The 14,034-nt window shown below is 37.2% G+C and overlaps 1 protein-coding gene across 2 annotated transcripts in view; it reads right to left on the reverse strand.

The window, feature by feature from the left end:
* Window positions 1-14,034, reverse strand: part of LOC138325442 (uncharacterized) — a 47,384-nt gene that overhangs the window by 4,860 nt on the left and 28,490 nt on the right. The window contains exons 7-10 of one of the 2 annotated variants that reach the window (XM_069271118.1): window positions 11,400-11,498; window positions 10,644-10,703; window positions 6,108-6,210; window positions 5,328-5,362 (exon numbers count right to left, since the gene is read on the reverse strand). In XM_069271118.1, coding sequence (XP_069127219.1) covers window positions 5,328-5,362; window positions 6,108-6,210; window positions 10,644-10,703; window positions 11,400-11,498 — 297 coding nt within the window. The remainder of the gene's footprint in view (window positions 1-5,327; window positions 5,363-6,107; window positions 6,211-10,643; window positions 10,704-11,399; window positions 11,499-14,034) is intronic. The other variant, XM_069271120.1, reaches the window with a different exon arrangement.

Consider the following 14,034-nt stretch of genomic DNA (forward strand, 5'->3'; position numbering starts at 1 on the left):
ATATTGTTTTCCGTACCAAAGAGATGAAAGGTAGCGTGAGATTTAAAGACTTTGTTACATTCGTAAAAACAGAAGCAAAGAAGGCGAACGATCCCACGTACAGAACCGCAGCTGTTAACGGCTCAAAAAAAGCAAAGTTCAAACGAAACGCACTTCTAATTCCCAACCATTGAGAAGTACAGCAGTCTCTAACGCAGCTGACGTTGAAGCAACGCCCAAATGTACTGGACCTAGTCAAGAACTCAAGTGTACGTACTGTGATTCTAGCTCACATTCAGTCGGTGACTGTTCTGGTATCAAGGCACTTGGCCTTGAAGACAAATATAAACACTTACGTGAGAAAGGCCTATGTTTTGGATGTTTGAAGAAAGGACACTTATCGCGACATGCAACAGACAATATCCTACGATTTTGCATGACAAATCGAAAGTGAAATTGGAACCGGAATCTCAAAGCGACGAAACTTTGAAAGGCGTCGTAAATATGAATTATTCTGCCGAAGAAGGTCGAGTAGGGGCCGCAGACGTTTCATGTGCTATGGCGATTATCCCCGTTAAAGTTAAACTTAAGAATCGACCTCATACCGTAGAATTCTATGCATCCTTTGACTCCGGAAGCAGCGTATCGTTCTGTACGGAGCACGTAATGAAACAACTGGGTGGTAAAAAAACTCAAGTTACTCTGAACACGATGGGTAATCACTACAAAATGAGCACTTACGCCTTGAATGGACTTCAAGTTTGTGACTTAGACATGGAAAACGTAATCACTCTGCCAAAGGTGTACACTAAAGAGGAGATGCCTGTCTCGCGGCACCATATACCGAAAAATGAAGAAATATCGAAGTGGTCTCTTCTGTCTGACATATCGATACCGAACATTGAGGCGAGCATTGGAATTATGTTGGGAAATAACGTCCCAGACGCTTACATCCCATTTGAGGTGCTTATCGGTCCGAGTGGCTCGCCTCACGCCACAAGAACGCGCTTGGGTTGGATCGTGTGGAATATCATACGAGATGATGCATCACAACTGGATGTGAATCGGCCAGAAGTAGAAAGCGATATCATGTTAAATGAACTTGTTAGAAAATCATTCAACCATGATTTCCCGGAGCGTGTTATCGACGACAAACATGAAAACTCTGTAGAAGATGAATATTTCCTTAGACAGGTAGAGGCATCTGTACATTTTGAGAACGGTCACTACTGTAAAGCTCTTTTTTTCGTGATCGCAACGTCAAATTTCCAAACAACAACGTGCAAGGCACACAGAGACTCAAAAGCCTGAAAAATAAGTTGGTCAAAAACCATAAATTCAGATCGGACTACGTGAACTTTATGGACAATCTTTTGAGCAAAGGTTACGCAGAGCCAGTTCCTGATGGTCAGCTTGAGAGAAACGACGGTCGCGTTTGGTATTTGCCTCATCACGGTGTATACCACCCCAAAAAGCCTGAAAAAATCCATGTCGTATTTGACTGCTCTGCATCGTACATGGGCTTATCTCTGAACAGTCAGCTCCTCCAAGGTCTGGATCTCGAGAATAAACTGTTAGGTGTTCTAATCCGGTTTCGCGAAGACAAGGTGGCCGTCGTAGGTGACGTGGAGGCTATGTTTCATCAGGTGATCGTTCCACCAATTGATAGAGACTGTTTGAGGTTCTTCTGGTGGCCTGTTGAAAATCTCGACAAAGAACCCAAAATGTACAGAATGGTGAGTCATCTCTTTGGAGCAACCTCGTCTCCGAGCTGTTGTAACTTCGCGCTAAAATGCACGTCAGGAGAAAAAGGTCATCAGTTCGAACCGATTACCACGGAAACCATCAAGCGTAACATGTATGTCGACGAATGCTTGACTTCAACCGTATCCGACGAAAAGGCAAAGATCAACGATCTATCGGCTCTGTGACAGGAAGGAGGCTTCCGTCTCACAAAATGGACAAGTAATAGTGCGGCTGTCTAGAGGTAATCCCAAAGGAAAACCGCGCGACATCAAAACAGCGAAACCTTGAATCTGATTCACCAGTCGATTGTGCTTTGGCGTACATTGGTTCACAGAAAAAGATACGCTGGGGTTTCAGATAAACGTGAAAGACCAACCCCCTGCACGACGAGGAATCATTTCGATAGTCAGCTCGGTCTATGACCCTCTTGATATCGCGTCGCCAATCATCTTGACGGCCAAGTCGAACCTACAGAATTTGTGTAAACAAGGAATACGTTGGGATGACGACATCACTGACGCAGATCTTCGCAAGTGGAACACATGGATTTCACAACTACACGAACTAGAAAACGTTGAAGTTGAAAGGTGTTACAAACCCAGTGAATTCGGAAACGTGACGTCAGTTCAGCTTCATAGCTTCTCGGACGCGAGTGATACAGGCCTAGGAATGGTGTTTTACCTTCGGTTTATCGACGAAACCGGTCGCGTTCATTGTTCTTTCCTACTAGGGAAATAACGAGTCCCGCAATTGAAAACTGTAACAGTACCAATAATGGAGCTTACTGCGGCTTTATCGGCCGTCTAGCTGTGTAAAAAGTTAAAGGAAGAACTCAGATACCCAATCAATGAAACGTTCTATTGGACAGACAGTACATGTGTTGCGATACATAACCAATAAGAACGCGCGTTTCCACACTTTCGTCGCCAATCGTGTATCGGTCATTCGCGAAACTACAGAGGAAAATCAGTGGAGGTACGTCAATACGAAAGAGAACCCTGTTTACTGTGTTTCTCGTGGTCTGAGTATCGGCAAGTTTCGACAGAATCCTCAATGGATCAACGGACCAGACTTTCTGTGGAAATCGGAATGGCCAGAGTACCACCTGGACAAAACAATTGAAAACGATGACGCGGAAGTGAAACGTAAGATGAACACAGCATCCTTGGACAAGACCAATTCACGTGAGGGAATGAACAGACTGTTAACGCGATTCTCGGATTACACGAAATTGAAAAGAATCACCGCATGGATGTTAACGGCAATCGGAAATCTGAAAGCAGCTGTGCAACGGACAAAAGACATAATTGACCGTATAAAGTCATCTGAATCCAACACGCAGAACCGTGAAAAAATGATGGAAACAGCGATACTTGCAGATAGACAAAGTAGGTTAGCTAGCAGAAGCGCCAAAACGAGTGAAATCTTTGTTTCTGACGATTGATGCTTTGAACCGATCTGAGATGGCACTCGCGCGGTATGTACAGTGAACAGACTTTCAAGATGAATTTGAATAGTTCATCGAAGCTTCGCGATCTGGATCCTTACATAGACAACGGCCTTTTGCGTGAAGGAGGAAGACTTGAACGCGCAGATATGTCGTTTGACGCGAAACACCCCATAATTCTACCAAAGGAATCGAAAATGTCTCAACTTCTAATTGAAAACGCACATCGGTCTGTTGGACATCACGGGGAAAACTCAATCTTGACTGTACTTCGTCAATGGTATTGGATTATCAGAGCGAACGCGTCAATAAAGCGAGTAGTGTCGCGATGCGTTATATGCCGAAAGTATCAGGCTCCGTCTTATAGTAAAAAGATGGCCAATCTACCCCGCGAACGTCTGGTTCCCGACAAACCACACTTTACCAAAGGCGGAATGGACTTTTTCGGACCACTTGAGACTAAGCGTGGTCGTAGCTGCGTGAAGAGATATGGATTGGTCTTTACATGTTTAAGTACGCGAACAGTCCATCTTGAGTTAGCGTTTTCTCTTGACACAGACTCGTGCATTGATGCGATTCAAGATTCATCGCACGTCGAGGAGACCGGAGTTCATAAGATCTGATAACGGAACTAACTTAGTTGGTACAGAAAGAGAAATGCGAGAAGAGGTTCAGAGGCTTAATAGTGACAAGATTCGCAACAGCATGGCTGCGAAAGGAATTCATTGGGAATTCAATCCTCCCTCGGCTTCACACTTCGGTGGTGTGTGGGAAAGGCTAATCAGATCTGTCCGAAAGGTGTTACATTCAGTCATGCGCGAGCAACCCGTCTGGCTAGACGATGAAAATCTCCAGACTCTGTTTTGTGAGGTCGAGTCCATCCTCAATGGTCAACCAATTTCCAAGTTATCGAACGATGTAAATGACGTGCGTGCACTCACACCGAATCACCTCCTTCTACTTCGACCCGGTGAATGGTTTCCCCCTGGAACTTTCAAGAAAACGGACAATTCCGTTAGGAGGAGATGGCGCCAAGTTCAGTATCTCGCTGACATATTCTGGACCAGATGGAACAAGGAGTATCTGCCCTTGCTTCAGAGCAGACAAAAATGGACTAAAACTTAGAAAAACTTGAAAGTCGGCGATCTCGTGCTAGTGATGGACAGTTCTCCGAGAAACGCTTGGAACATGGGACGAGTGCTCGAGGTTAACATGGACAACAAAGACGCTGTAAGAATCGTAAAGGTTAAGACCGCCTCTTCGGTTCTGACACGACCAATTCAGAAACTGTGCCTCTTTCTGGAATCTGATGTTTGTGACATGAGAACACTCATGATTTAATGTGTAATATGTGAACTTTTGAAGAAAAAATGACTCGTATAATTAAGAATAAAACTACTAATATGTGAAGGACATTGGAATAGAGACTCAGAAAATTAAGATTCGAATTCATACAGTTTTATGTTTTTTCGAAACATTTTATTTGTCGCGATAAGTTGAATTTCAGTTAATTATCATATCTAGATACAAAATTGGTGCATTTACTTATAATTTAGATAATTGTGTTCCTATGAAGAACAGCAATTAAGAGGCCGGTATGTAAATGCCGATTTTGGGCGATTAAAATTTTTTTTTCGGATATATTTTCCGGCAGACGTCTCCTATTTTTTACACGCCTTGAGAGTTGCGGCCCTTGGGTTGTCTGCACAGGAAATGGAACATCTGTCGGGATAATTTTGGATATCAGCAAACACATTTTGGTTAATCTATCACCACTATCGTTAACAACTACTGTGTAACTCAGCAAATCAAGACAGGGGACATTAGTATTCGGTAAGAAATGCATATATTTGATGATACTGATGAATAAACGTGAATTTGAACTGTTTACAAAGTGTTGGGTGGTCGAAATGAATTTGAATTTACGCTGATAAAACGGATCCGACAGTTGATTTAAGACCAAATTTTTGACCGCGTTATATCACTTTGTGGAAGCTTTGTCCTGTTCGAAATTTTTTCAAACAAACAAAAATGCAAGAGTTTCCATTGGCATTATTTACCATGAAACCAGGAGTTTTAACTCATTGAATGTATTGATGTTTTTTATGAGTGTCTACACATGCTTTGCAATAACAAATAATTTTTGAATACGAACCCTTTTCCTGCTCTTTTTTGAGGTTTGATCTTAATCTACAAGGGAAAATGTGTACACACTTATATGATGAGTATCCTTAACATATACATTCTAGAGGGTAATTACATTGTAAAAGGGGTGGATTGTAACCGAAAATACGTTAGGCTGATTACTACACTCTTACAAACGTTTGAACTGTAAATCGATCTGAAAGTAGGAATGAAACACAAACTGAACTCATTTTTATTATTAAAACAATGCCCCATGCAGTCATCATTTGTCTTTTAAATGGCACGTAAACAAAAACACATTACAACTTACTAGCAGTGTTTGTTTTTAAAAGCGCATACGACTTATATCAACTACACACATATATATCAAATAGACCAAAAGTAAACGGACATTTACCATATATCATGGATTCTAGATGAATGGTTATCATATAGGGTTTATTTGGCTTTACTCCTACAAGCCATGTTTAAATTTTATGGGAAAATCATCCGGCCATATCGATCCACATGCAGACATCGGCATGTATATATTGGTTTTATATCATTATCAAACCCATCAAACTTTTATTTCTTCCAGGTGGAGATAAATCGACATAAAAAGAGAACAAAGAGAGAAGTTCAATTAGTATAAATCAAAGAGTAATAGGCAAGCATTTACTATTTTGCGTGAATTTTCATCAAAGTCACTTTCACCATATTTAAAAAATCCAAACGCATTCTGGTAGATAATATTGGTAAAACTAGTACAAATCCGCAAAAGGAATGCATGGTGTGTATTATATATACGTACCGAAGCATTACTACAAAGGAGACGATAGCGGCAACCAGACAGAATGCTGCAATTACTGCAAGGACTACCACAACCGTCATGTTCTGTTGCTGTTCTTTGGTATCTGTAAAGAGAATATAATATGGTCGAAATTAAATCGTAGCATATTATTGTGCTATAGTATTATACATGATGCCAAACATATCTAATTGGTACGGTTAAAGTGGTATATTGTTAGGTATATACTAGCCCGAGATACTCTGGCCCTGTCACCAGACTTAGACATTGTGACAGATTGATGTCTGGTGTAGGGCCAGAGCGCACTTCAATATGAAACGGTGAAATTTGTCGACATCATTTGTTATCGAGCCGGGTCATGTTCAGTATTGTTTAAGTCTGGCGTCAGAGCCACAGTATCACGGGCTAGGTAAATAAGTGAAACAACTTATTTTTGTGAACTGTCCATTACAGTCAATTTATAAAAAGCATATATCACATTATCTCAGGTTTAAAAAACGTCTATGATACCAAAACGGAACAAACATCACCGAAAACAGAAATCTACAAGTGAAGTGAAACATAGAAGCATTAGATACATTATGTTCTGTGAAAATGTTTTGCATTTTCCTATATTCCCACCGCTGCCACCAAAAGGTTACGACTTGCAACGCTAGGATCTTGTTACACTTGTTTAGTCAGTTCCGAATAGGTTTCAATATCGGTTTTGCTGAAGTTGGTCCATAAACGAAACTAAACTAAATGAGAACGGATTTAGTAAAAATATGCCATAACTCTGTAATGACACCAAAGTTAATTTCCAATGTCCGGAATTACAACATCTATCCAGCCGAAGACAACAGGGCTATTTTGCCATTGTTTAACAGATTTATGAGTTCAGAATAAGGGGAATAACTCTCCCACGCTTATTTGTTTTTGCGATATATTTCATAAAAATGATATTAAATGGCTGATGAAGTTGAAAGCACGTTGAATATTACAAAAAACAAAACAGACACAACATATGTTTAACAAAACCGCTCTCAGCAGACGACAACTTCGGCGATGTTGTAATAAAGCGTTTCAGTGACCACGACTATTGCGTCCAAAACGCTGCCAGGAAAATTAGTCAAGGTACGTACATAACAGATTCCAAGTATGAATGGAAAATCATACAGTTTAAACTTATTATGAGTTTTATTTATCAAATATTCGGAACTAGCTAAAATTCGGAATTTGCAAAACAACTGTATTGTCTAGACAGATGAAGCGTAACTAGTACTTGAGGTGTTTCTGCATGTACTTAATGATGATAAAATAGATAAAATGTTAATATTGATTAACTTGTACATAGTCATACGATCCAGTTAGGCCATGGGCTAGGAGGTTCCCACATGCACCCCTCCCCCAAACCTCTTAACCCTTATGACCCACTGATCACAAATCAAAATGTTAACATTGCATAAGTTGGGATAAACTTCCGGTTATGACGTCATCAAGATGGCCGCCATCTCGAATTTCACTAAAAAATGAAAATAGTCATAACCTTGGCATTTTTCAACCGAAGTAGAAAAATGAGGTATCAAAATGACCACAATAGAACACCAAATACATATCAGGACCAAATAATCCAATATATGTAGTGATTTTTACGCAGGAAATGAAAAAAATCGGATTTTAAGCTCAAAAATGGTAATTTTTTAGTAAATTTTTCATATTTGGCTTAACGCAGAAAAAATGTTTTTCAACAGCAAACTGTTATTTCTAATCAGTTTTTAAAAATTTGTAAATCAGTTTAAACAACAACATCAACCTCGAATTTAACTAAAAAGTGAAAAATAGTCATAACAATGACTTTTTTCAACTGAAGTAGACAAATGAGGTTTCAAAATGTCCACAAAAAAAAAAAAAAAAAAAAAAAAAAAATACATATCAGGACCAAATATAATCCAATATATGTAGTGATTTGTTCACAGAAAATGAAAAAAATAAGATTTTAAGCTCAAAAATGGTAAATTTTCAGCAAATTTTTCATATTTGGCTTGACGCAGCAAAAATGTTTCCTAATACTAAATTATTATTCGTAATCAGTTATTTAATCTCTTGTCAATCAGTAAAAACAGCAACAGAAATATATAAAAATGCAAAAGAGAATTATTGTTATACCATCATTTGGTTTACAAAACAGTATCGGTGCGTATACAGGGCATATGACTGTTATTTGTTACCAAACCACCGACACTACAGATTCCCGGTGTTTTCGAATTACCTGAATTAAAAGTTGAATATCAAAGTGAGACTTCAAAAGAATCCATTTTCATGTTCGATATTTTGTAGCCTATTAGCGTCTCAAAATGAATTATTACAGTAAAACGCCAACTAATATATTAGCTGATGAGCTGATGTGACATTCAATTACTTGGTTACCATCATGGTTCTAACTTGTCAACCGTCCATGGCCAGAGTTAACATAAGAAACATCGGCTTCAGGGATGGAGGCTCTTCCTGTTTCCAACCTAGTGATTCACATATCGTATTTGACGTTCCAGACTTCCCCGGCATGATGGAAAAGACACCAGATCCACATTCTGCGAAGGGTTGAGCTGGTTCTCCTTAATTCGTATGAAGCACAATTCCTCAATCTTTTGAACCCTAAGTGACCATAGATGGCACAGGAGAATTCTTTAGGGTCATAAATGAGGTCTGCAGTGAAGTTCCACTATTTGTCAAGTCTGTAAAGCACTGTAGAGAACTATTTTCTGGAAAGTCTTCAATGGTCTCTTTCCGCATACACCAGATGTGACCAGATGTGACACAAACAGCACCTTCAACGGAGTGGGAAAAGTCAGACCAATGAAAAACATTTAACATTTATGACCTCATTAATGACCTCGATGATATCACCTGTGCCATTTATGGTCGCACGAGGGTCCACAAGATGGATGAATGGTACTTCATACGAATTATGAAGCTATGTGCAAAGGAGAACCGATTCCACCATTCGAAGAATGAGGATCTGGTGTAATTTCCATTTATGTCGGAGAAGTCTGAAACAACATATACGATATAAGAATCTGAGGGAGATCCCATATCTCTGAACCTGTTGTTCTTGATATGAACTCTGGCATGGATGGGTCATGAAAGATGACAGGCTAGAACAACACTGGTAATACAGTGATACATCAGCTCATCGACATTGAAGACGAAGCTATGGCTTTCGACGAATTTGATACAGATAAACTCTGATTTGGACTAACAGCTACCAGACATGCCGAGTCTCTTCAGTGGATGGAGCAGTGAGGTAAGAAAGCACACGCAATGATAATGGTTATCATTAAGAACCAGTGTAAAAAATATGTGAAACTGTATTAACCATCTGACATTTTGCTTATGCTATGGATAGGAAATAAACAATGAATGTGCTCATTTTCAAAGACACAAACGTTTTGGAAACTGTTAATGATATTAACGGAAACACAGGCTTAGCTTAGGTTACATTTGTTAAGCTATCAGTAGGTGTTGTGCTGTAAAAAATATTTTGAGACACTGCTAATCTCCAAAATTTCAAACATGAAAACGGATTATGTTAAACTGTGACTTGTCATACCTAGATTTTCTGTCAACTTTACATTATTTTTTTTTCTTTTTATAAATCGTCAATACTCAATGATATATTTAAGTAAAATGATACACCAGCAAACCGTAGTGTCAACGGTTTGGAGTTCGAAAAAAAAAGACATTTGTGCCCATTATACGCACCCGAAGATGTTTTGTAAACCTAATAATTCTCTTTTGCATTTCTATACATTGTTTTTACTGATTGATAAGAGATTAAATAACTGATTACGAATAATAATTTGTTGTTGAGAAACATTACTGCTGCCTCAAGCCAAATATGAAAATTTGCTGACAAATCGCCATTTATTTATTGGATTATTTGTATTTGTTGTTCTATTGTGGTCATTTTGATACCTTTTTTGTCTACTGAAGTTTAAAAATGTCAATGTAATATGACTATTTTTCACTTCTTAGTGAAATTCGAGATGGCGACCATTTTGATGACGTCATATTCGGAACATGTACAATGTTAACATTGGTTTTTGTTATTGTTGGTGTTTGAACTGATTAATAAGTGGTCAAAAAACTTATTAGAAATAATAATAGTTTGCTGTTTGAAAACATTTTTTCTGCGTCAAGCCAAATATGAGAAATTTGCTAAAAAATTACCATTTTTGAGCTTAAAATCCGATTTTTTTTCATTTCCTGCGTTAAAATCACTACATATGTTGGATTATTTGGTTCTGATATGAATTTGTTGTTCTATTGGGGTCATTTTGATACCTCATTTGTCTACTTCGGTTGAAAAATGTCAATGTTATAACTATTTCCATTTTTTTAGTGAAATTCGAGATGGACGCCATCTTGATAACGTCAAAACCTGAAGTTCATCTCAACTTGGGTCATAAGGGTTAAGAAAAATATTGGTTAGGAGGTTTGAGGGGGGGGGGGGGGGGTTGCATGTGGGACCCACCTAGCCCATGGCCTAAGTGGTATTCTTACATCCTCCTTCATTGTCAGAGTCTTTATCGCAGAGGTCTCCCCGTTTACCCGGACGACAACCTACAAATGATCAACGTGTCCCAATAAACAGACTGGGATATTTGTGAAATATTCGAACAAAACAGAATACGATGTTAGCGTTATCATGCTGATAGTATTGGATCGTAATGTTTTATTCTATTTAGCGAACACTTGTCAGGTTGGCACGATCATAATGTATCTATTATATAGAATACGCTGAATATACCTTAGACGATTTGATTAAGTCAAAAAGTAAGTCAAAAGATGGATAAATGTAAAAAATGTAGAGCTTTATGAAACAAATTAGCACAAAAATGTCTGATTTTTACTTTATGTTTTTGTTTATTTATAATTATAACTTAAATCAAATTCTAGAATCTTTATGAGTTTGTAGTTCGAGTATAAAAAAATCTTTGTATGAAGGTAGAGTGTCCTTGATTTGGAAATTTAAAGTACTTTATGGCTGCAGTTTTTGTGGGATTAACAAAATCCTTCACATATGATGAAAGTATATTGAATGTGGATAATTGTTTTTTTTATTAAGACCAAAAGAAAGTAAAAGTTATACAGAAATTATTGAACTGGCTATGAGGAAATATCTACTATGAATTCTGAGAAAAAAAGACGGCAATAATTATAAAGGCTGGGTGTTTTAGACCAAGCGGAAACTGCAATTACGACGGTATCGTGATATGCATGGTCAATATATGGTTTTGTAAACTCTAATATACTTACTGAAGCAGGAACCATTTGTAGCGTGACAGTTGCTTAGATAGCAGTTGTCGGAACAGACTCCATTGCAGTCCCCATATCCGTATGTTTGTCTTGGACAACCTACATACGTATTTATTAATTGTAAAATAATATAGATTAATTTTGTAAATGCATGTAAACAAGAGACAAAATAATAAAACAGAGGCAAGTAAAGCGGACAAAGGGAAATATCAAAGTTGAGCTGATCTGCTTCAGAAAGATGATTAGCACTGTAAACTTAGCATAAGTCTCAGATTTTTTTTTTTAATTTTCACGGGTGTTCAAAACATTACTTGCGAAACAGAGCAAAAATGACAAAAACACAAAAATGGGAGCGAAAATGAAATACGTGTTAAACACACTTTTCTCGTGTTAATTTCATTTCGGTATCTTTTGTGACGTCCCCTAGCTTCAATAACACTGCGACATCGCCGACGCATGCTAGCAATTAAGTCCCGTTTCCGGTTTTGCTGGATGGATGCCCATTTCTCTTGCAGGGGCGTTCCATGTTTTTGCAGTGACCTTGGCTGGTGTACGCCGGAAATAATGGATTCCTGTATTATGTCTTACATGTGCTCTATCGGATTTATATCCAAGGAACGAGCAGAACAGACCACGCGTTCGACAATTTCCATTTGAAACTCGTAGTCAAAGGTTTAGTAATGCTACGTCACTACGAAACGACTTTATAAACGCCACTAAAACTCGAATATCCACGCAATCATTTCATAAAAGACTTAGTCCAGTAAAAATACGAAAAATAGAGCCCCAACCTCCAAATAATTGCAATAGAATTTGTTTTCTGCTTTTGGGGTTGGAGGATCTTAGTATTTTACCATAAAAAAGTCGCCAAAAATCATATGTTCGGAAAGTCGGTTTTTCAACACCCGAAAAATAGGAAAATATAAAGAAATCACACGTTTGACCACTTTTAAAAAACAGTATTTGCTGTTTTTGCAATACTTGAAATATTAAATCGGGTATATAGTAAGACAAACTTTAGGCTAGTACAAATAAGTTGAAATTTCTGTCAATCCAAGAAATAAAGAAGGATGAAAACGGCTCAAAACCTTTTGAATTTAGCTAGCATTACCGTTTTAGATGTAAACATTTATAAAATCTTACACTGAACAATATCAATTTATGTTTTATGTCTTAAAGAATGACTTTTTGATATTAATGCATGACCGATCATACATAAACTAGGAAAAAACACTAAATATTAACCTGTCAAATTGACTAATCGTGCCAATCTGAAGTTTTTTTATACATGTACGTAGATTTTTGGCGAAACATCCATTTTGGTAATTAATATTTCGGAAAATAAAAAAGCAAATGCTTCCAAATATGTCATATCCTTTTTTATACATTGTACTTATTATTTTGATCATTTGATGTAAAAACGGTGTAAATATGCACATCTTATTTAGTAGTAAAAACTTCCTATGACGTTAATTTGGCTGAATACCAAAATATGTCTAAGTCCATAAATCCTCAATACAAAAATCTTAATTTTTCGAATATGCTTTATTCGTTTAACATAAAATTTTGCCAGTAAATAAATCAGAGCTGTGTTGATTTTTAGCTGTAAAATTGAAATTGAACTTTTATTTTATTCCTTTATCTCATTGAAAATTACGTAACTCCCATCCGGTTCCATTATGGAAAAATGAAAAAATGACCAAAAAAAACTTCAATATCAGTTTATAAAGAACGCTCAATTATGGTGGTAATATCATCCAAAGGATTTTGCAATCTGATTAGTAATAAAATAGATATTCCCATTGTTGATATTTCAACTTAAGGACTTGGCCAGTTATAGAAGTTTAGTCAAATTGGCACTAAATTAGGATTTGATCAACCTCACTCCTTTTATATATGGGGATATCTTGATATAGTTGTCTCTTTAAGGTGAGTATGGCCTACATAGAATCTGAATTGATAACTATCTTAACACTTGAGACGGTACTTACTGAAAAATTATTGAATAAAAAAGAGACATATTATTCAATTTGGACAAAATATCTTACCTTGGAAAAGGCCTAAAGACCAACTTTGAGCAACCATGTTATCTCAGATATTGAAAGTAAAATGTTTTACTTTTAAAGACTTTAATCAATAAGTTTTATTTTAAAAGATTCTACTAAAATGAGTATCAATGGTATTGTTGATGATAACATTTTTTTATCTTAACAATCCAACAAAAGCATATTTGGCTGTTACAAGGACATAATTATGCCATTTTCATGCTGTCACACTTTTTCCCTGTGTTGATTTAAACTTAGGTTTTTGGCAATCTGTGATGTCCTTATAACGTTCTTGTCATACATTAATTTTCTAGTATCTCATGATACCCATGTAAGTTTATATTTGGCTTCAAAGTTGGCAAATTATGCAAATATCCCTATTTTTCTGATTTTTTGGGGTCAAGAAAAACACATACCCATTTTTTTTTATTTGTGGCGACTCTTTTCCTTGTATAAAACAAAGTCAAATCTGTATGAAAAACAAAGAAAAAGTTCTGTTGCAATTATTTTGGGGTAACAACTATCTTTACTGGACTAACTTCACCTGGCAGGTCTGAGGGCCCGTAGACCTGAGTGACGATTTCCTTGAT

Source organism: Argopecten irradians, chromosome 6, assembly GCF_041381155.1.
Source record: "Argopecten irradians isolate NY chromosome 6, Ai_NY, whole genome shotgun sequence".
NCBI classification, from domain to species: domain Eukaryota; kingdom Metazoa; phylum Mollusca; class Bivalvia; order Pectinida; family Pectinidae; genus Argopecten; species Argopecten irradians.